Raw genomic sequence first — 24,410 nt, 5'->3', positions numbered from 1 at the left:
TTAAGCTTCGCTTTCAAGAGTGGAATGCGATAGCGTTGTCGCACCCCGTTCGCACAATCCACTCATTCACTCGGCATGCCCTTGAGTCACACAAAGACGAAACGTGCGCCTGAGCAAGCAGAACGAACCAAGGAACTCGGTGTGTCGGAAGGAGAAACGATCTACGCGAGCCAAACGTCGTGATCAGCACGGACAGCCGGGCCGCGACGCGCCATGAAGGCGGACGCGATCATGGGGCTGACGCCTCGATGGGATCGTCATCTATCTCGCTTGGGAGCACCACGCAGACGCATGACTCCTCGCCAGCAGCACGGCATACATCGCAGGGGACGCTTTCCCACCAGACGCGCTACGGCGCAGCGACACGTCAGAGGCGTCCCACATCGGACGCTGCACCTAGCAATCGCGCTCTGAGAGGAAAGAGAAGCCGCGTCACCTAAACACGAGGGTTCGAGTGACGCACGCTGGAAGTTGGAAGGGGAGAGAGCATAACTTTGCCGTCGCTGCCCAGGAATAATTCCGTCACTTGTACTATCTTCCGCAATGGTCTTGGCGAGTTTAATTCATTTATCAGTACTATGTCTCGAAGCTCCACTGATTCTGAGTGCCTAGTTTCATTAATGTGAGCTGAACGAAGGTCATGGAGGTGCTCTCGTCGCCAACGATTCCAGAGATTGTTTAACACATGTTCTCTGTGTTTCCATCTTCGCTGAAGTAATTCGCGTGACGACGGTGTCTTTTTTAATGTTGTGCTCGACAAGTCTGGAGGAAGCATAGTCAATCTTTGGCCTATGAGGAAATTACTTGGCGTAAGCGGCATTGGTTCAGAGGCTTCTGCATACACAAATGTTATCGGTCGTGAATTTATCATCGCTTCTACTTGATAGAGCGTGGTCGAAAGTTCTTCATAGGTAAAGAAACTGTTTCCCAGTGTTTTCTTTATTGTAGACTTCACAGATCTAATGAGTCGTTCCCAATATCCTCGCCACCAGGGAGCTTGTTCGGTGATAAATTTCCAAACAATCCTGTGACTTCCGAAATACGATTGTACTTCCTGTGATTTCATTAATTCATAAAGTCGCTGGATCTCCCATGAGGCTTTTCTAAATGTCTTGGCTTTGTCGAATATACTGTCTTACAAATTCCTCGTCGTGCCAGAAATCGCTTAAATGCTAGCAGGAATTTGTCGTAAGTAAGACTGGTGACAAGCTCGAGATGAACCGCTCTGACGACTGCACATGTGAAGATGAGTATATAACACTTCTTCGTTGGCCCTCCGTTATCTTTGTGTAGAAGCTGTCCGGCAAAATCGATACCACTGACTTCGAAAGATGGAGAGGGCTGAACACGTTCAGCTGTCAGAGACGCGAAGGACTCCGAGTATGGCTTGCAGGAATATCGCCGACAGACTGTGCATTTGTGAATGACTTTCTTTACAACCTGCCTGGCCCTCAGTATCCAAAAGCTTTCTCTCAGTTCAGTCAAAAGAAAACTGAGTCCAGCGTGTAAAAGTCGTTGGTGTTCCTTCGTCACCAACAACTTTGTGAATGTGTCTGACGCAGGAAGCAGAATGGAGTGCTTGGAACTTTCCAGGAGGTTGCTCCGCTTCCTGGTTTTCAACAATAGCCAACGGCGGAAAATCTTATTGCATTTAAACATACAAAGTCACAAGGACGGCGCACGAGACGGCATGCTGGGAAAGAAAGCTGGGAGAGGTTTCTCTCGGGCATCAATTCTTATACCCAGGAGCCAAAAGTGTGGAATGGGCTTAGAAGCATAAAGGGGCAGCAAACCGTTGCCTTTGGTCAATGAAAAAGGGAATACCTTGGAACACCAGACCGACGCTTATAGCATTCACTTCGAACGTGTATCTAGCGCCATACACTATCAGAATCATTCCTTAAATACAAGCAGCTAGCCGAACTGAAGTCACTAGACCAAAATTGCCGACCGAATCAACCATACAATTGTCCTGTTAATATCGCCGAGCTGAAAGCTGCGTTGAGCGTATGTAGGAACTCTGCACCGGGAGCTGACAGAATAATGTATGACATGATTAAAAACCTACACAGAGAGAGACAGATTACATTTCTGGCACTTTTCAAGTCTATTTGGGCTGCTGGATACGTACAATCCTTATGTAAAGACGCTGTCGTAGTCTCGGTCTTGAAACAGTTTAACGACCCATCCGACGTTTCAAGTTACCGTCGAATAGCACTCACAAGTTGCTTATGCAAATTCTTGGAGAAAATGATAAATCGTCGTCTTTTACATTTCTTTCATTTGTGCAAAATGCTTAACCCTGATCAGCTCGACTTCAGAGAGGGTTGGTCGTCTACCGACCATCTCATGCGCACTGAGGCAAACATTCGCTACGCCTTTCTCCACAAGCACTTCTTTCTTTCTGTGTTTTTAGACATGGAAAAGGCATATCACGCAGCTTGGCAATATGACGTTTTACGGGGCCTCTCGGAAATGGGTATGCGAGGCAATATGCTTAATATCATTGAAAGTTACTTATCACACGCAATATTTCGTGTTAGGGTTGGCAATGCTCTATGCAAGCTATGCACACAAGAAACTGGGGTGCAGCAAAGGTGGGATATTAAGCTTTACCCTTTTTATTGTCAAAATAAATTCCTTTTCACGCATCTAAAACCGCAGAGTATGTTTTATTCGGTATACGTAGATAACGTACAGTTAGGTTTCCGGCCATGTAACCTTGATATTTGTCAGCGACATGTCCAGCTTGGCTTGAACAAAGTGGGCAAATGAGCAGAAGAGAACGGCTTTAAAGTGAATCCTCTTAAAACCTCCTGTGCCCTTTTCACACAAAAAGGAGGCTTATTTGCAGAGCCTAAAGTAGAAATGCATAGACAACACATACTAGATGCCACACAACACAAATTTTTAGGCGTAATATTAGACTCAAAGCTAACCTTCATTCGAGACATAAAGCACCTCGAAGAGAAATTACTAAAAACAATGAACCCTCTTAAAATTTTATCACACAACATGGGACAGCGACAGGAAATGTCTTATGAACGTGTACGAAAGTCTCATATGTACGCGCTTAGAATATGAGGGCATAGTTTATCAGTCCGACAGTGCAAGCGCCTGGAAGATCATTGGCCCTGTTCACCAGCAAGGTATCCGCTACGCGACGGGTGTCTTCAGTTCAAAGTCCTGTAGAGAGTCTCTACGTTGAAGCTAATGAGTGGTCGCTTCATCTTCAAAGAGTTTACTCTAGTTACATAGACTTTCTGAAACTGAGCGCAAACCGCGACTGTACCTCTTGTGTAACCATAAGTGACATGACATGTGCAACGCTGAATAATATTCCACAAGGAACTAGAAAACAACCCTTCCTGCGCGTAAGAAAGCTTTATGAGGAATTGGGAGTTCAAATTTCCGAGTACAACATAATGGTCCCAGCGAAACCATTGCCGCCGTGGCAGTGGCAGCTCGCAGAATGCGATACATCATCCGTATAGGGGACAAAACACTGCCCGAAAGGTACATGTTCGAACGCATTTCCTAAAACTTCAGTCGAAGTACTTGTGCATAGAGTTTTTCACTAAAGCTTCTAAGTCACATGCGCGGTGTATTTTATGCATCAATCGGATCATTCTTCTCTAAATCGGATGCCTTTGCACTCAGAAACAACTATCTTCGCCGCTGAAGCTTATGCAATACTGTCCACTGTTAAAGAAAACAAGTAAGCAAAGCTACACAAAGCCAATACACGGACTCCCTCAGCGTCCTGAAAGCCTTAATGTCACTGCGTAAACACGAAACCCTGTACATACGGAGATTTATTCCGTTATTCAATAATAAATATGCTTGTTGCCAAATTGCCACATCAGTTCCATTGCAAGTTATAAATCCGACCACTGCTGTCCCTAGCTTAGATCTGAAGCCTTTTCTCCGAAAGAAACTGAGAAGTCAGTGGCAACGCTTGAAACATATAATAAGCTCCACATAGTCGAGCCACAGTTGGTTTCCTGGCCCTCCAGAGCGAAAGCACGACTAACTCATGTCCTATTTTGTCGTCTCAGAATAGAACACACATATGGCACCCACAGTTTTTGCTGACTGGTCACCACCAACCTGTGGTAGATATGGTGAACGGCTGACCGTGCTCCACGTCTTCCTGCAGTGTCGGGTAGCCGAAACCGAGAGAAAGAAACGTTTCCCTTTAGCATACTGCTATCGTGTCCCCCTCCATCCCATTATGTTTCGTGGTGAAGAACCGCTTTTGAACACCAAAGCAGTTCTAGGTTTTTGAGTGACGTTGTATTATGTGTTATCAGCTCAAGGAATTCATAACGCATCCTCTAACCAAAGCATCCTGCTGCGATCATAGTGTTCTTTACAGCGAGTGCCTCCAGGTTCTTTGGCTGCAAGAACTCTGCCAAGGCAGTTGTGCTTCTTAGAAGTTTTTAGCGCTGATATATTTAGTATGTGCATTATCCTTTCAGAATATATCTTGCGTATTCATAGAATACATAATTACTCCATTGCCACAGTATTCTAACGTATATGTTTTACGCCCTTCACATCGACTGTTCTTAAGGCACTTTTACAGCCGCATCATATCTGCCTCTTGTAATTCATTATTAAATTGACAACTCATTAACAGAAGCATGGCGCTCTTTGGTCATACTTGGCCCTTGCGCCATAAAACCTCCAGCATCATCATCAAGTTGCTTAAGTATGTGAGAATGTCTACATACACGCGACTCTTCAATAAACCTTTTTCACTCCAACATGGACCACTGCAGGTGCGGAACTGGGTAGGTGGCTCTGGTCGAAGACACTCTTTGACGTGGACTTGGAGCACTGGGTGTGTGCTACTCAATCCGCGCTGCTATTCAACGCACCTCCTTCCTACCAACCTCAGTAACTCGGTATGTGCCAGTAAGTGTGCTCGCTCTTCAATGAACGTCTTTGATGCCAACTTTGATAACTAGGTACGCACCACTGTGAATGTGCCCCTCTACAATGACGAAAAAGAACCCTTAAATTTCTCCGACCCTCAGCGGACTCTAACCCATGTCGTAATGGGTTCTAAAGGATAGAAACCCTACGCGTTGGCAGGCTTTGTCACAAGTTATTACGGGAATGTGCCGCTTTCAATGAATGCCTTTTACGCCAACGCTTTAGCAAGCTGCGCCATGAATGCACTGGGTATGACCGTTTTTCAATGAACTTCTCGCTAACTTGGGTCACTGAGTGTATACCAGCGAGTGCGCTGCAAGCGGGGGAAGAATTCCGAACTTTAGCAGGCACTGGAACGCCACGCTTCTCGTCTTCTTGGCAGTGTCACTAGATGGGGCAGCATGTCCAAAAAGAAGAGCGAGAGGGGAGACCGGTTGCTGCATGACGCATTTCTCAGCGTTTCCACGCACCGGTGCGCCATACATTTTGAGACCACGCAAAGGCGACGCTGGATGGCACCAGGTGTTCTTAGGGAAGCGCTAAAAAATCTTGCTGCAGTACACTCCCTACGCATAACTCGTTTCCACGGTGGCAATAGATTGAGTCGACAGAATAATTCCCTCCTAAACGCATCACCGGGAATGGTAATCGCGAGATGGGTTCCACCGGCTTTTTCCGAGCTTCTTTAACGACGCGACGAAAGTTATGTTCGTCGTGGTAGGTTTTATCTCCTGGCAGGTGTCCCTAATCTCAATGGACCGCACAAAAATCTGTGTCAAAAAACTCCGCCAGCGGAGTTCTATGATGCGATTTCTGTGCTGTTTAGACCGGTGCACTGGCGAAAATAATGATTGTTGTGATATTTTGTTCCGCGCGTTTGAGATTCAGGTGCTTTGACAAATCTTCAGTTATCACGGTTATTTGGCTGCCACTGTTCAAAACGCTTCGTATGTAACAGCTAGGTGTCATTTATGGCCTAGGTTCACAAAGTTTAGGGAAGAAATACGCTAGAGACGGCGTTTTCGGTTACCTGTCGTCTTGCGATGAACTCGCAAACTGGCATAGTTTGGCTGTAATATTTGACGACATGTTGTCCCTTCCATAAACTGGGTCGCACGTAATTGTAGCATACCGAGCTATAGGTGTAGATTAAGAGACCGTTCTGCAGTCCCATGCTTGCTGGCCTTTGGTTGTTCAACGGAATGACCTTTTTGCCAGTTCGAAGCAGTGTAACAGCGTAATTTCAACGCAGTTTCGCACATTTCTGCTTTGTGTTGCCTCGACGACCAAAACATGCAGTTATATTTATGTCTCGTGCTGAGTGGCTGTTATGTGATGTGTGATGCGCGACATGGTGCGGTGATCGGGACGGTCAGGAGCAGACGACAAGGAGTGCGTGCGCCGAGGCAAATTCCGTGCTGGAAGGTGAAAAACGACAACGCCGAAGAGCGTCCGGCACGTGAGCGCGCGGCGCAAAAAAAAAAAGAAACAACTGAAAGAAGAAAAGCAAACCAATTAGGAAAGACCACGGGGCGTCAGGCAGCCAATCGGAGAATGCCTAATCGGCCAGAGAGAAGAAAAAGCGTGGTGCGCTGGCAGAAGAGAGAGACGCCTGGGAGACGCCGGAAGAGTTCCAGGAAGCGACGCCAGGAGGAGGTCAGCCACCGGACCGGGAGTTGAAGACGGGCCGTCGGGTTCCGGACCCGAACCACCAGGACTTCACCCGACCGGGGCCTCCTGCCAGCCCGTTCCTGTGCGTCGCCCGTCTACCCGAGTTCTACGCCAGCTGCCCGGCCAGAACGCCGCCCCCGTCTCTCGTGCCGCCTGCTGCCCGAGGCCGGCGTTCGAGCTTCTGTGCCCGTGGGCAGGACAAGAGCAGTCGGGCTACGGGCCCGAGCTCTACACCCAGCTGCCCGGCCAGAACGCCGCCGCCGTCTGCTCGTGCCGCCAAGCCGCCTGCTTTACCTCTCCAAGCCAGAGCTGGCGCGCTCCGGTTGCCCGGTCAGTCAACTTACACCACGACCTTTAGTGAGACCGGCGCAACTCCTTGCGCCACCTTGTCGCCGCGTCTCCGCATCGAGACTGTTATGCGTCCCTGTCGTCGTGGCAAGCCCGGACTCGCCCACTAGTTAGCTTCACACTAGCCCCAAATGTGTCTTACCGCCGTGATGTCTATTTGAGTGTTCATTTTATTCTTTCTATTTCTTTCTATCATTTATTTTAAGCCTCTTTTAGTTCCATTAAAAGTTTGTGTGTGTGTTCGAAACCAACGGCTTTGTCCTCAATTGGGTTCTCGGAGGCTCCGCCTAAGAGAACCGTTAAAACCTTTGAGTACACGAACCGTTGTCCATATTTGGGCATCACAAGGGTACGTAGGGATTTCGAGACAACCATGCGTGTACTGGCTTGCCAAGCTTGCATTTCTGTCGTCTTGTCGTCTAGGGTGCTTGAAATCACTCCTCTCTAAGCTCTCGGGCTTAGTTGATAGGAAGTTGAGAAGACCGTCTAATGTGTTGCCTCCTGCGTCGCGTGTAATTGTATAATGCAGGATTGATGGCATTGCACGTCGACGTCCCTTGGTAGTGTCCACAAGGAAATGTCGCAGTTCATAAATAAGGATGGTGACTTCTTCACAGCCATTGTCTGCAGTCACTGAGTATTGTTGAGCACTTTGTCATACAAGATTCCTAGGTCCAAAGTGTCATTTGGCTAACAAACACGGCTCAGCATCCGTAACTTCACAAAATATTCTTGCTTAGCTGGGCACATCTTCTCACTAAGCGCTTCCTAGCGTGCTGAGGGGGTCCTGGAAGAAACTAGTAGTCGTCGGAAGGCCCGCAATTGCCGATCCAGTGCCTCCTTTTAGACGCAGCCAAAGATAAAAGTTTAACTCTTCTGTGGGTGTGAGACTTCAAATTTTATGAATAATTTAGACAAACTGTTCCTAAAGCTCAATGCCGTTGCATAAATCTCTATAGAAGGGAGCTATCATCACTTTCGTTAATTTGACTGCAGTGCTGGGTAATGATGCTGCGGATGTTTAGGCAGTCGTTGCTTGTGCATGTTTCGACGACCAGCAAATTTGACATTTCCTATAAAGAATCTCTGCAAGAAACCGCGTCGCATTGTCTTCACATATCAGGACAGCGTTATGCTCCATTGTCAAACTCTTTCTCTGTAATAGGCTGTTCAATACAGCCATTTAACCTTGTCCCATCATCATTGTTAGTCTTCAGTCACTCATACGTGGAATTCAACTAAATGTAAGTTATAGAGACAGCGAAAAGAGCACTTGCCTCGTTTATAATCAATGTTCTGTGCTCACCGCGACGTCCGCTTCCGCTTCAGTCACTCCATTCTTGGCTCTTGACTGATGGCCCTTCGTATGTTTTGGGCTGTAAATGCCCGTTTTGCGGCACAAAATGTAAGCGATGGCCTTCCAGCATCTTGTATAAGACTCCGATGCGTCATTTAAGCGGACCTGGGGACCACCTGGCGTCCAATTTAAAGCCCCCCCTCCCGCCTTCCGCGCGCTCGCGCTCTTCTGCATAGTGCCTAAATCCAGCCCGAAAGGTGAAACAAAACAAGAATGGAGAATAGTATGGTTTGCGGCAACAAATCCACGAGACCAACGAGCACCGCTTTGAACTGTGTAGTGCTACGTGCTCCGCCTTGTTCAACCACGAGAGATCCAACTTGAACGCGTTTGTCCTCCTTCTAGCAACATAACGAAACAATTTTCACAAAAATAACTGCGTATCGAGGGAGAGACCTGCCCACGATCTCAAAAGAATCCAGGTCCCAACGGCACCGGCACAGCTACAGATGTAGTGGTTATCGGTTCTGTTGCATACAAAATTGGGCAATGCAAAGAGAAACGGTACCTGTATGTCTTCACCGTAACAAATATGTGCATCCAAGTGCATCATTCTTTGAAGACTACCTTTCTACTTTTCGACCTCTCACTTACACAGGCCATGATTGTGATTCCTGCAGAAGTTTTTCCCTCGACACCTTTTCTGACGCGACGACATTATGCTTCAGCGTCATAGATCAATTTACCTTAAACACAATGGCTTCATTGTTTACAAGCCTTTCTGAACTATAATTACAATACAGAAGCTTTCAAGCTTGCGCTCTACTTCTACCACACATGTTTATTTTCGCATAAGACAAAGAGAGACGGAACAATCCCATCTTGCAAAAAGTCTAGGGGAAACTAAGGAAGTTTTGTTTGAATTACAATAAAAGTGGCTTAGGTGGCTGGCATCACTGAGTGCAGACGACCATGGCCGCATGCGCTCCAATAGGCACCATCTGTCGCACACCGTGGGTGGATGCGCACAGGCACTCAGAAGGTAGCTGGCGCGACGGAAAGCGTACGTGTGGTCGGCGCTTGAGACTTAGGACTCGAGCGTTGTTAAGCATAAATAAAATGTTGCGACAATAATGGCACAATTCATTCATTCTTCTTAGGCCTTCTGTGGGATAATTGCCATGGCATATTTAGAGGTACGGTTGTCTTTGGACATAGCGCGCTTTATATTTAAGTAGGTGTCATTTTACCAATAGCCATGCTTTTTCTAAGAAAAAATTCCATGAATTTTTTTCCTACTCCTGGAGTAGCAGGGTCTCTAGCAGTCGGAAGAGGGCCTAGCTTCATGTAGATTGCTTTGTGTTTATCCGGGACGCTGCCTTCAACTTCGCGCGGTCCTGCAGAATAAAGTACCTGAAACTGAATGGTAAACTAAAGACAACACTGCACAGTTTTGGAACACGCTGAACAAAGGATAGAAAACAACAAAAGCATCGGATCAGCGCTTTCGTGAGTCGGTACTCAGCCATGAGTCAGCACTTGTGTGCTATGTTCAGTCTTGTTTGCCCCTTCGCACTTTTGTTGAACATACACTTTTACCGCCTGTTGAAACAGGCTGTAGTTATTCAATGAGCGAAAAACGTAGATTGTTATTTGCTGTTGGTAAACAGACCGCAACAAGCTTTTGCAATCACCCCCACCCGCCAGGTAATGTCTGGGTAAAGTGTACTAACCCTCGCACTGTCTTATCATTTGAATTTCGGAAGCTGAATGCGGTAATCGATTTCACATAACTCCATTTAATGGCGTGAGAATGGTTATTTTATAAAGTTGCAGTTTGGAGGATTGAAACGGTGTTCACAGTATGTCCTAAATATAGAGCTGGTTGTCGACTGATTTGCATTTTATGACATGTGTTATGTCATGGTTGTAAAAGGAACACTAAAGATGAGACTATTCAAGGACGTTCCGTGATATGCAGAAACGGTGACTGTTATCGTCGCAATAAGCAGACCAGTGTCGGGTACACATAAAAAGAATAGAATACTAGTGTTCCAGGTAACAGTAAGGACGTTTTCAGATCCACGGCCAGATAAACAGTTGTGAAAATGTTCGCAGAGATAAGCTTTGTTAAAGAATGCTCAATACACCCGTTGTACGTATATTAGAGCACACTTGAACGACTTGGTTGTGGTAAGACAGTTGAAGAAATCCGCTGCTGTGGCTCCTATTCTCCGAAGGGAAATCCTCTGTAAGAAAGTGAAAAAATTAACGCTTAGACGAGTGTGTGTTCTTTAGTTTGTTCTACCTAAGAAGCAAGAGCAAAAATCTGTCGAAGTAGTTGGCTCTGTTTTCACACGACATCAATTTCTTCAAACACTTGTCTGAATTTTTTAGCCAATAGTAAGAATTTGTTCCACATGTACCAGTTTTTTATAATGCTGCTGATTCCTTAGGGCCGTCTAACGGGCCTTCAGGGTGCATTAAAGGGTCCCTGAAACGGTTCGGACAAATTTTGTATGCGCGTAGGGTACAACTACAATAAATCATTTACACGACAATTTCTGTGAAGCGTCTCATATTAAGAGCGCTACAGACGACTAAAAGTTACCCTCTTATATAGTCACGCATTTTCTCCTCAACTCGTTCGCCGAGTGATCGGGGCTAAGCCCTGCCTTCGGTGTTTATGCGTCATGATGCGACGTCGTGTTGTGGATTTTCGGTTGTCTCAGAGCCAGCGCGCGAAGCCTTTCTCTCTCCGTCAGTCACCTGGTAGTCGATGCCAAGCGAGAGCTATCGAAGCAGCGTATCTGGTATTCTGGTAACCACAGGCGAGATGGGCTTTTCAGTGGATGGGAGCAGGCGTAAACTAAAGCCCCTCTAAACTACTATTGCTGTAATGAAGGAGCTTAACGGAGAGGTACGTGAGTTGCCTGATCGGTCTATATGGTCCAAGCACTTGGTGGGGCAGAGCTTATCGAACAAAGAAAGAACTGATATTGCTCTAACCAAGTGTAAACCATTTCAAACATTTAAAACAACGTGTTCAATATTACGCTACTGCCAAATATTTACACCTGGAGCAAAGTAGAATATACTTCGTTACTGCTATATTTGTTCTGTGTTTCTCCGTTCATACCATGAAACGGCCAGGATCAGTCCGCTTGCTATTAGCGGCGAGACTTAGGAGTGGCGCCCTCTCGTGAGTGACGTCACGGCAAGGACGCCGCTCGCTCGGCTCTCTCGGCTGCCGCGCGCGCTCGTTCCTTTCGTGTATGCTTGGGGTATGGGTGGCTCGAGCCGTGCTTATTGAACGATATGTCGGCATCTTTCTGCTGCTATGACTGAACCACAGTTCCTTCTCCTAAAGCGCATGAGTAAAAAAAAATTGCGGCCTGGATACCGCAAGCAACGTAGAGTTGAAAGAGTCTACTGGCATTGCAATGGATATATGAGCCGTGTCTGTCCATAAACTTTGCGTAAAAGGAATGTCTGCAAATTCAACACGCGAAGTTGTGTATGGTGCCCCGCTAAACACTTAACATTGCCTTAGTATTTAGCTATGAGAGGCATTGCATTCTACATGGAAGAAAAATCTTGGTAATTGGCGTCAGCATGTTATCCGTGTTAGAAAGACACTGCACAGCGAAGCTGTCATCATGATTCTTATTACTTTGGTGTGTTGTTCTATTCAAATATGGTCATTCATTAATGCGTAAAAGAAAAGATCGGCGCGCGTTTCTTATGAAAACGTTAGCTGCTACTTTCATACCCCTCTGAAACAGGCCTCAAAAAAAAAAAAAAACTAATTGTTCATGGCTGCTAACACGACGGCGCGTCATGTAGAGTATTTACATAGGTAATTGACAAGCACCATAGTACCAATCACCTGAGAGAAAAGTTTCGTCGTTAAGATCGAGGACCAATCAATTGCAAGTGATGAAATGTTTCATAGTGGCCCTCAGTAGCCTTTATCGACAATATGGCACACCCCTGATCACGTAACGGTAGCAACCAACTGTCGGTATGGTGAGGCACGCTATGTTCGCGAAACCCATCAGTTCACTACAACTTCGAATCGAAACCATAAAGCATTTTTTTACAGCGCCAACTGGAATGGCTAAAGCATTCTCGATCCACTACAGCGCAGCTTAGATTGCCTAGAAAATAAAAATTCAAGCATCTTATGTCTCACCATGTCTCGATCCAGCGTTCAATTATACAAACGGACAACTATTCGCTTCGTCGGTACATAAAAGAGAACCTTGCCCAACTGCAGGCTAAATAAAGTTTGCTCCAATACAATCGCAAACATTCGTAGAGAAAGCACCCCAAGCCTTGCAATTACGTTCGCTTGATTTCTGACCCTCCACCAGGGAATTTTGATATCTTCAATATGTCCCATACTACTAATGATTGACGCTTCGACTTCTTTCTAGCTACAGCCATGCGGTCCAACAGACATGTTTCACTAAAAAATTTGGGCCGAGCAGCCTGTGTGAGTTCGCCAAAAAGATTCCTCATGTATATCCCTCAAGCAACAAGCACCAGTAAATTTCTCAAGTGATTTCTACGTGTAGCACGGAAAAGGGAATATATATTGGTACATTCCTATTTGCAGTCTGTAAATAGTTGTAAGCCTTCATTAACTTTACTTCAAATTTCCACCGCTTAAAATAAACATGTGAAAAACCGCCTAATGTACACAAGCAGTTAAAGAAGCAAGTGGTACTTGTAGAATCTAAACTGCAGTATTAGTTAAGTCCCCGTGTTAATGCCGTGTGTTTCTGTGAAGAAATGCAAAAATTCGATATTATACCATGAACTACTCGTCTTGAGCAAACCTGTTTTAGCGGATTAAAATCAACGTAACTGTTGTAGAAGTCATATAGAGCCAGCATTTGTGACATACTTGTTGCACTGTGGCAGGTATGGTATCATAACTGGATTCTTATATGCTATGTTTTTGCGGTTGTCCATCCGTGCATAAAAAACCCGCAATAGGCTGGTCTGCGCTCCTTAGGCTGGCACTGGAGTTGCCTTTGAGAGCTGCATTGTTGCCTAAGAAATTAGCTCTCTGAATAAATGTTCGCAAAGGAAGACGCCGTAAAAATATATTTGAGACGACCGCCATACGTATACAAGCAGAGAGAACGAGGGCGAACAAACGAAAACACCGCAGAAAGCACCCTGAACACACCCGAACTGTAGCAGACGACAGGCGCGAGTCCTTGCCCTGACGTCAGGCGAGCGCCGCTCGCAGCGCCCCTGCAGTTCGTTCTCGGGGCTAATTGCGTTTACCCGAATGCCGGGCACGCGAAATACTATTGTGGTAGTAAACCTCTGGCGTAAAGTAATGGCTTGAACCGCAAAAATCCTGGCAGCGGTCGGGTAACGACAACACCAGGTGCTGCAGCTTCTCCGCTCGTCTGCTGCTTTGCAGAGGGACACGATGTCGCACCTTGACATATTGCCAGTCGCTTTGTTTGCAGCTCACGACGTAAGAAGGGCGAACCATGGTGCTCGCGAAAATAACGATCGAGACCACTGCTGACCGCGGAGCTCTTGTCAACGCGGAGCCCGTTGCAACACAAGTAGATGACACTTCCTGTCTTCCAGAAACCTTGAGTTTAGTGGTAATGTGTTTTTGTGCATTCTGTTTCTGTAACTTTCTTTTTTTACGGAAACAATTAACTAACATTCCTCCTATAACGAACAACATTTGTTCGCCATAAAGTTGGAAAAATTATCGATGACGCGCCCTGGGCAGCCAATCGGACATCTCGCTCTACTGGTGTGATATATAATCACCCCGCGTCACCTGGTCAGCGGCGGCTGAAAACTCAGCCGAGTGGCATGCTGCGACCGGTAGCGATGTACATTTTGAAAGCCGTAAATAACTGCGACGCTTTACGCCAAGCACTTATGTGCTTCAATTAATGATCACAAGGACTTTCTTAGGGTCTCATTACGTTTGTACAATATCGTCAAAATTTTTTCAGGGTCCCTTTAAACAAATATGACAGGGTGAGGGCCACATGTCCCTGCTCGCCCAGTCGAAACTGCTTGCTCTTAAAGGTGATTTACGGTCTGTTCGCGATGGTTACATTCTGATTTTCCCAAGCGAGGCCTAACTGGACTATGGCACTTGTGTTGAAGGTCTATTTTGGCTGTCTCTTTCGCAACGTAAGCCATGGACGAAAATATTACGGGCTTGATACTGGATACACTCATTCGAAAAGCACTGAAATACCTAAGGTCATTGTATTAGCCGCAACGTCGGACATATTCTTCTCGGAAGTTAGACAAAGCGCTTATTAACAATTCAAAATAAACGTGACACCTCTTACTAAGTAGTATGTAGTAATATCACTGTTCAGTTGCGATTATATTCTAATTTAAAAGCATAGCCCAAGTTCAGCAGTGAGTCATAACTACCAGCGCGCACGCGGAAATCGAAATCTTTATCCATGTTTCGTTCTTTCTCTTTACCATACCTCAGGACACGAAAAATTTGCTTGCGTGCTGGCGCCGCAGCAGAGAAGCGGTGCCAAGCAACCTTTGACCAGTACAGCTATGGCGAAGCATGCCCAAATACTTTCAAAATATATTCATAAATACGAACGGCATTTTCGCACGATTCTTGTAAAAAAAAACTGGCACGCGAGCTGAGCTGACATTAAAAAAAGTTAGTGACGTTTCAATTCGTGAACGGCGGTGACGCGCAAACGTATGGGTGCTATAGCGCACACGAAGCTATCGGCCCTAGTGCGCCTACACGACGAGACTGTCCGCATCGCAGATTGCTTTAGAGAAAGGTTTCGGGCGGCCGTGCTATCTGCAACAGCCACCGCAGTAGAACGCCCATCGCCTTTTCAAGATTGGGCTCTCGTGCTGCGCCGAAAATTGGCGGCGAGGAGTTACGGAGTCGCCATCTATCGGAAGCGCCTCGCTGGCGTAGTATGAGGGATCACGCGGCGCGCTCCTCATAGGTTTTGCTGTCAGAGCTCACTGAAAACACCACGCGCGAGCTATCCCGGACATTTCTGTAAGTACTTTCGAAACGAGAGAAGTTTTTTTACTCTCTAAACAATAATCTTGGGCAAACTGAACGCACAGAATCGTTTACAGACGCTATCTCTTTACCGAATACGTACAGTGAACTGCGCGCGGTCGCCGCGATGGAGTCTCCCGAACCGGCTTCTTGCGTGAAAGGTAGGTAAACGCTGAGAGCAAACTATGTGATATATGTTCTTATAGTGTTTGTATAACTAAATGGAGCATAATAGAACGAAGCCTCAATGCAGCGATCGCGCAGATTCGCAGCGACCGACTGAGCGTCTGCATGCTTGTCCGCGCACTGTTTCGCTTTCTCCGCGCGCGCATTTTCGCACCGTGCCATGAGCTTCAGGCCGCAGAATATGAGCATTTGACAGTATACAAGCAACCATTGTTGCGTGGGCGCTATCAGAGCTGTTCAAAAATAATTTCATTGTACAGACTTCGACGCCTACTGGGACTGTGATATGCCGTCGCGAAGACAATCTTTTTTTTTTCTTCTAAATTCTTTGACCTTTCAATATTATTTCTCGAGTTGCGTCGCACTGTATGTTTATCGGTGTTCTCAGCGTGCAATTTCCCGCTGCTCCTTTTTTGTAATCCAGTGCATTAATTCATAACACAAATATGACCATATGCCATGCTTTTTTTTAATGTGCTTCTTACCGCTGCCTTTCCACTCCACTGAACTTGCCAGTATCTATAGCATCGACAAGTTCATAGACCAAACTGTCATGACATTAGTCGGGCAGCGGACTCGGGCGAGCGTCTCAGTGCGCGTTTTCAGAACATCGCAGACAGGGCGCCGTAGCAGAAATCTTCCTCGCGTCTGTGCTTGCTGCATACCCGAGTTGTAGCCGATGACTGTTTGCCGGTTTTATGTTTCGCGAGCCAAGCTTCACGCAGCTTCTTGTCCTGCGGCTAGGTGTGAATAAGACTGACACCGGCCTCCGTTACGTGCGTCCGGCCCTGCGGCACCGAGCAGTAGCCTGCCATGTTGCGCGCCTTCAAAGGCAGCCACTACCTATTGTGCTTTCAAGCGTTGTAAAGGAGACACTCGAAGCCGGAAAATTTCGCCACTAAATGAGGACCGCAGCGTACGAGCGATTAAGCTCGCTTCGGCGCTCCCGAAGCAACCGACGCGGCCGCTATGTACACGTGATCCCTCCTAGCACGTGACGCCGACGGTGGCGCCAGCTTTTCCAGTGGTGGAGCTCGAGGCCAATATCAGCCGACGCCTCCCACCCAGTGGCGTAGCAACCGGGTGGCCGGGCTGCCGTGGGCCCCGGGTGCAACTGGCCAGTGGGGGGGAGGGGGGGTTGTCATATACGTCTGAAGACACCCGGAAATCGTCTATATCCTCGCCTTCCTCGACTACACCGGGGGGGGGGGGATGACAGAAGACCTATGGGCCCCGGGTGCCAGACGACCTAGCCACGCCACTGCTCCCACCCCAATGGAATGACGCGCTTGCTCCCCGGGTTCCTGCCTTGCGCGCGTGACATTGAGCCGCCATTCGTCGGCTCACCGTTGCTCGCTTTCACTCGCACATGCTGCATACGCCGCGCGGGTACGACGGTAACACGAGGCGAGCGCGGTACGTCCATACGGCACACAGCAGCGTTAGCAACTGCCGAAGGAGGCCAACCCTGCTGCCTCCGCCTACCCTCCCGCTCCGTGACGCGTCGCCTCTTTTCTCCTTGGGATGAATGGATGGATGTTACGAGCATCCCTTTTGGAACGGAGTGGTGGGTTGCGCCACCGAAGTCTTGCTATTACACTGCCTAATGTCCTACCTAGGTTAAAAAAAAAAGAAGCACGATGAATTCCCATATCCAAATTTTCTGACCCCCTTTTGTAAACTTTGTTTTTGTATGTCTCAGTCTCTTGGTCGTTTCCATACTTTTCTTACACCAACCTTCCAATCACCTCTTGTTAATCTCTACAGCGGACATGTTTACTTTCCCCCTGCTCTTGCTGAAACCAAGGGCTTCAAGGATGCCAGTGGTGCCTAAATCGACCGCTAGGCAGATATCTTCACATTCTAATAAAACATGCTCCATCGTTTCTCTAGGTTTGCCGCAGCAAGTGCATGCTTCTTCTTCCTTCTTATATCTCGCTTCATAGGTGCGTGTTCTAAGGCGTCCTCATCTCGCTTCGAAAAGTAACGAGCTTCCCTTTGAGTTATCATGAATTGTTTCTTTCCCGATTTCGTTTTTTTTCCTTTTAAGTAGTTTTATTCTCCCGCTTCGCTCAATGGCACCTGTACTCAGTTCCAGACTGCAGGTGCAACGCTGTGGAAGCTACGCAAGAAGTTCGGGGACGAAAATGTGTTACTCCGGGCGTACCATCAATGCTTCGCTAAGCGCCGATGGCGTTCGCTTGGGCTGGCGTGCACGTCAAGCTGGTGCGACGGGCTGCCAATGAAACAGTCGAAAAGAACGCAATGAAAAACAAATTGACCTAAAACAACGCATTGGATGTCGGTATACGACAGTTTGTTTGTTTCTAAGGTTTAACACTTCCTTCATTCAATATTCAGCCTGTATAAAGAGCAGTTTCGCACAAGTACCATCAAGGAGATCGAACTATTTGCAAGGGCGGCCGAAGCCACTGCAAGAAGTCCCTCTAGCCTCCACAGCGTTGTACCTGATGTCTGAAACGGACTATACGCCTCGTGCACCGCCTATAGAGGCGCTACTGAAAGCTACCTAGCGGACGCTTCCAACAGTACACGCGGGAGCAGTAGCAGACGACAACCCTTTGCAGCAAGGATGGCTGAAGTTCGCGGCTGCGATTTCTCCTTTGTTCGGGTGCCAGGCTACTGCTTCCGCTGTGACAGCTGTAGGGAAGATGCTGCCCTCTGTGCGAGCGGGTATGAACACGATGTTACCGGTGTTTGGGACAACATGGTCCACATACGTGCAAGGTGTGTCCCGCAGACAAACGCCATGAAGCCCATTTACATGACTTGGAGTTCATGTTCACTAGCCGATAAATTTTGTTGAGTGATGCAATTTCTCGATGGTTTTTTTTATTCTATCCTTGCCGCAATGCTGCTTCTGTACCTGAATAATAAGCACCCGTCGTTAGTGCAGACTTATATCAAACAAATCCGCACGGTGCAATCTCTGCATATACCGTTATGATTTTTCTGCCGACGAATACATGGGACATCGCCGAATAAGTGCAGTCGAAGTCGCCTCAAGAAGAGTAATTGCCAATTTATTGATGGAAACGCGTACACTAGCCGACGAAGTCCCCAAACACACGGGTTAATAAAAGCGCGTGTTAGTGCTGTACCGCCGATGCAATTCTGCTGCATACGCCGATGAACTACCGTTCCCGCTGCAGTTTGTGCAATTTTAAATTCCCCAAGGGAGCTGCTTGGAAACGTACAAAGCTAAAGACTGACTAACTTTTCAGTACTTTTTTATATTACTAGAGAGAAGTGCCACATGATATATTTAAAGGTAGAGCAGCGCCAGTCAAAGTAGATGAGCGCTGGCGGCAAGGCCCGGTTTAGTCGTCTGCAGCGTAACTATAAGAAAGAAGTCAGTTGAGTACGAAACTCACATGCCAGAAGGGACCACGTTGTGAAGCAAACAAATCACTCGGCGTGTTAAGTTTGCTCAGGCAGCATCGATGTGTGATGACTTCCCAAACGGGACGCGAACTTTTCGGCGAGAAATAGAACAAAAATACTATATGCAGCAGCTATTAGCAATTCTCTACCTGAACTACTTATTTTCTAAACACATTTCCAAAAACACAAACAATATCTAAGATGCCCTCTGGCGAAAAGAATGAAGCTGTTAAAGAAGCACTTCCTTGGTATCATTCCGATGAGACACAGCGTGATTTATACCCTTTACATGCAAGGCAGGGGGGAAACTTCGCAGCTCAAAGGAATCGACAAGAGTTATGCATGGAGCAACTAGCAACAATTAAACATGTGCAAAGCCACGCATAAAATAGATGTAAAAACATGAAGTGCGCGAACGCTGGTGCGAGGATTTACCGCGCCACATGAAACCAACCATTTTAGTTCTTGCAAACTTCAGTAGCTTTAACATACAACGCAATGCGCTCGTGCAGTCGTGCTGCCTAGCTAGTGCAACGCGGTAAAGAAGCGGAAAACAATATAAGCGGCAAACAGCATTCCGAACTTTAGCGAAATGCCTTTAAACCTCATGCTGCACTGCAGACGAACTTCGTTGCTCACGCGTCTAACTATGATCGAGGGGAAAAAAACACCGACGAGACAAAGGAAAGGATGAGAACAAGAAATTTCCCTTCGAAGCGACGATCCATTTTTGCTACCGTTGCTCCTGCTGATGAGGCCTTGCCGGGAATGATTAGAACCGTGTCCACGGCACGTTTTCACCGGTATTTGAGCCCCCCACCCTGCAACAATTCTTCTTCGACATTCCCTGAAGCTTTGGCCACCCCACACGTGCGAATGGTATTGCCTATCTTGCCCTGAAAACGTGAATAAGACAGAGAAGCACGATCAACGACACAACAAACTACGGCGCGCACCAGGCTCCTCTCCCTCGGGTTTTGCGCAAGGCCGCCACCAGTGGCGCGTCCGTCGGCGTGCACGGCACCTATAGAGTTTTCTCTAGGTGGCATTACTTGTCCGCGCGTTCAACGCGATCGCTCGTACTTTCCCCATCGTGCTATTCTCCTCTCCACCTTCAGGCGCTTTCCTCCTCTGGCGCTCGCATCGTTCCCGGCTTCAAACGTTGCCGACTTGACTGGCAGGTCACAGACGCTTGCGCCTAGAAAGTGCTTAATAGCTCAAATTCCAGCTACGGAATTCAATAGACCAGTAATAATCACAACAGCGGAACCAGGCAAGCATCGGCGAATATTGCTATGGCAAAGGATGCCTACTTACTTGCAGAATATACTGCTAAAAAGGAACATCATTGTATGGTCCTTGACAGAAATCTGGCACACGAGCTCTGGTAATGTTAAAGCAACTAGTAACATATATCTCAGCTTTAGAGTTGACGAGAACTTTCAGAAACACCCGCAGAAGTTAGAATACCGAAACTTTTGTGCACACTCCAAGTCGATGGTGTATCTGCGTATGGGATGGTGTATCTGCGTATGACATCCTCCAGTGCACTACATCTGCAGGCTAGGAGTGGCGCCTGACACCGGCGAAAGATGCCGAGAGCGAGTGGGGCTATGCTAATCCAGGTACAACCAAATTAGCAATGCCCACTAAGCTTGAACAAAGACACTCCCTCACCAGAACAGGAATTCGCCTCCCTGGTGCAGGATTAGGCCACAACCTCCTTAATGAAATGGTCTCCTCAATGAAATAGCCCTCAGTCCCCAGTGGCTCCGGCGGTCAGACAAGGCGGCGGTCAGACTTGCAACGCAGCAGAGGGTGCTAAGAATATCTGGGTCCGGACAGGCCGTAAATGGAAGCTCACCCTTGCAGCTTTTAACACCCGAACCCTCTCGAGTGAGGCAAGCCAATGCCTCCTTTACTAGATGCCCGCCGCGTTGCTCGCTTTCCCATTGTAGCGCCGGTTCCCTTAGTTGAAGTTAGTTCAGCATAAATTCCGTGAGGCGGCGCTCGTTGCCTTTTCAACTTCCGGCGGATGTGGTAGCGGCGGCTGAATGCATCCGCCGGCGCGTTATATGCGCGGGCGTCTGTTAGCGAGCGTTATCGCGGGCCTCGGAGACTGTAATAGATGCCACGTTAATCTCAGAGGCCGCAGCACGTGATTGCAAGTTGCAGGCGTTCGCCAAAGGAGGCGCTCGTTGCCTTTTCGCGGAGGAGAGAAAAGGGAGAGGGCCCGGAACCGAGCTACCGGACAACGCGGCAGGCATCTAGTAAAGGAGGCATTGGGCAAGCTTAGCAGGACTCTTCGAAGAAATATCAGACATTGTTTGGGATATTATCGGCCTTAGTGAGAATAGAATACCTGGTGAGGCTTACACATCACTGAATAACGGCCATGTCCTCTGCCATAGAGGTCTCCAGAATAAGAATCAATGCGGGTTCGGATTCCTAATCCATATATACATAGCGGGTAACATTGACGAATTCTACAGCATCAACGAGAGGGTAGCAGTAGTCGTAATCAAACTCAATAAAAGATATAGATTAAAGGTACTACAAACCTACGCTCCAACAGCCAGTCACGATGATGAGGAAGTAGATCAGTTTTATGAGATGTTGAATTAGTGATGAGAAAAGTGATAACGTGGTATACAGTAGTAATGGGGTACTTAAATGCAAAAGTGGGGAAAAAGCAGGCGGGTGAACAGGCAATTGGCAACTACGGTGTCGATTCTAGGAACGCTAGATGTGAGAAGCTGGTAGAATTCGAAGAAAGGAATAAGCTGAGAATAATGAACACTTTTTTCAAGAAACGTAGCAACAGAAAATGGACCTTGAAAGCCCTAATGGCGAAACAAGAAATGAATTCCATTTCATACTTTCACAGATGTTCAAGTAGTAGTTCAAGGGTAAAATGTAGTGATGATAGGTTAGTGAGGGCCAGGATCCACTTCAATTTAAACAGAGAAAGAGGAAAATTGGTCAATAAAAAACAGGTCAACTTAGAGGCAGTAAGGGTAAAAGCAGACAAATTTAGGCTGGTACTTCCAAACAAATATGCAGCCTTAGAACAGAGAGATGATGATTATGACATAGAGGTAATGAATGAAACCGAAAAGGCTGGCTTCAGAGGCAGCAATTGAAGTGGGAGGCGAGGCACCAAGGCAACCAGCAGGCAAGCACTCTCAAGCAACAAATGACCTTATAAAGAAACAACAAAGAATGAAAGTGTCGAACTCAAGAGATAATGTAGAATTCGCGGAACTGTGAAAACTAATCAACAAGGCGAAAATAAGTGATATTTGAAACTATAATGTGAGAAAGACTGAATAAGCCGTAAAAAATGGATGCAGCGTGAAATCAGTGAGAAGGAAACTTGGCATAGGACAAACCAAGATGTATGCACTAAAAGTTAAGCAGAGTAATATCATCAGCAATGTCGAAGATAAAGTAAAAGCAGCGGAAGGATTCTATACTGACCTTTACAGTACCCAGACGACTCAGGAGCGCTCTATTCAAAACAACAATGAACAGTATACAGAAACTCCTCCTATAACTAGAGATAAGGTCAGAAAGGCCTTGGAAGGCATGAAACGGGGAAAAACAGCAGGAGAGGATGGAATAACTGCCGATTTGATCAAAGATGGAGGAGATATAAAGCTGGGAAAACTGGCGGCTGTCTATACGAAGTGTCTATCTACTGCAAGGGTTCCAGAAAATTGGAAGAACGCAAACATTACACTAATCCACAAAAAAGGGGGACGTTAAAGAACTAGAAAATTATAGGCCCATTAGCTTACTCTGAATATTGCATAAAGTATAAAGAGTACCACCCATATTATCAAGTAACGAGCGTCTGTGAAAAGCGTTCCCGGATGTACCCAGGGTTACCTATCGCCGAAACAAGAACCTTAAAGACATGTTAGTACACGCAAAAGTCAGCCAACAGCTTTCCCCCGTAATAAAAGCATGTTGTCGCCCTAGGTGCAAAACCTGCAGGCACCTTCAAAGGGACATTAAAATTAAAAGCACCGCAAATAGTTATACACACGAAGTCAAATCTAGCTTCACTTGCAGAAGATCGGATGTGATTTATATGCTTAAATGTTCCTTCGGTAAGAAGCAATATATCGGTGAAACAGGACAATCAATGAACGTCAGATTAAACGGACATCGCGCGGACGCAGCTAAAAAGCTTCCCAAAGTCTTCGCCGAGCATTTCAACCAACTAGGTCATAACTTTGATGAACTTAAACTCTACATCTTACAGTGAAATTTACGTTCTGAACGAGAAAGAAAATACAGAGAATCATACCTTATCCGCAAGTTCTAGACATTGCAACCAATAGGCATAAACGTTTTAAAGGGAGTTTTAGAATCTATTCGCTATGCTAAACTTCAAGCTATAGGCAACAACGCTTAGTTTGATTTCTTTGCGTATCCCCCTCCCCCTTTTTTCCTTTCCTTTCCTTTTCTTCTTTGTTTTTCAGCCGGCGTGTCAGACGCCCTTGACACGCCGTCTAACGCGCTTGCGTTGACAGGCCGGGGTGGGGGGTGCCCTGGCTTTGACCTTGTACACAGCGTTCGTTTACTCTCAATTCGACACGCTAACACATTTTCCCTCGTTTCCGCATCCTCCCGCTTCGCACCCTCTCCCCTTTAGAAGAACCCGACCTATATATACTGTGGCGAGGAAAGCATACGTCGCATTGAATAAGACAAGTCCACTTGTCGAAACGTTGGCTCCTGCATTCACCTTGTTCACGTTTTGCTCATCGTCTTGAATTTCCATCTCCCGCATTCCCCGTCTTTTCTCAAGTATTAAGATGTGAAAATTACCGCGTCATTAACTCTTCCACTTGATGCCTGGACATCCGCGAGGTGGGAGTCGGAATTGAATGGGATATCCATTGTTAATGCTTCAGTTTACACTAGTGTTTTATATATTCGCACATTTCTGTGAACGGGCACTCTTGCTCAATTACTCTGTTTCAGGAAATTTTTTTTACTGAAATTAGAAGAACATCCAAGTGAAGCCAACAGATATCTTGAGTTCACCTTAAATACGGACACTTTAATTCGGATACTCTAATTCCGTCGAAAAGCGTAGCCGCCGGAAAATATTTTCAAAATGTGCGCCGCTGTCCGTCGCTATCTATAACAACGCACGATCCGCCTTCTTGCCTACTGCGTAGAAAAGTAAAACTACAATGCACCATTTCAGAAATCAAGGGCAACACTGTGCATGCTGCGCAAGAAGTTTGCTCACAAAAAGGTATCTCTTCGCGTCATCCATCAATGCTTCGCTGCTCGCCAACAGCCTTTTCTCGGGCGAGCATGAACGTGAGGCTTCCGCCACCGGCTGCAAACCAAAAACCGAAAATGAAAAAAAAAAAATTGCCGGCTTTCCCGCAATCGAGAATAGATGTAAGCCTGAAAGGGCCACCGGCAAAGCAGATCGGTTAGACATGGTACTAGCCACAATCTCGAGATGGATGTAGTGCATGT

The 24,410-nt window shown here is 46.8% G+C and overlaps 1 protein-coding gene across 3 annotated transcripts in view; it reads right to left on the bottom strand.

Moving 5' to 3' along the window:
• Positions 1-10,276: 10,276 nt before the first annotated feature.
• The window catches only part of LOC142587509 (BPTI/Kunitz domain-containing protein-like), a 66,293-nt gene continuing 52,159 nt past the window's right edge, over positions 10,277-24,410 (bottom strand). For all 3 annotated transcript variants that reach the window (XM_075698573.1, XM_075698572.1, XM_075698574.1), the window contains one exon: positions 10,277-10,506. In XM_075698573.1, coding sequence (XP_075554688.1) covers positions 10,485-10,506 — 22 coding nt within the window. In that variant the 3' untranslated portion in view covers positions 10,277-10,484. The remainder of the gene's footprint in view (positions 10,507-24,410) is intronic.

Source organism: Dermacentor variabilis, chromosome 7, assembly GCF_050947875.1.
Source record: "Dermacentor variabilis isolate Ectoservices chromosome 7, ASM5094787v1, whole genome shotgun sequence".
Taxonomy (NCBI): domain Eukaryota; kingdom Metazoa; phylum Arthropoda; class Arachnida; order Ixodida; family Ixodidae; genus Dermacentor; species Dermacentor variabilis.
This window is presented reverse-complemented; position numbering and strand designations above follow the sequence as displayed.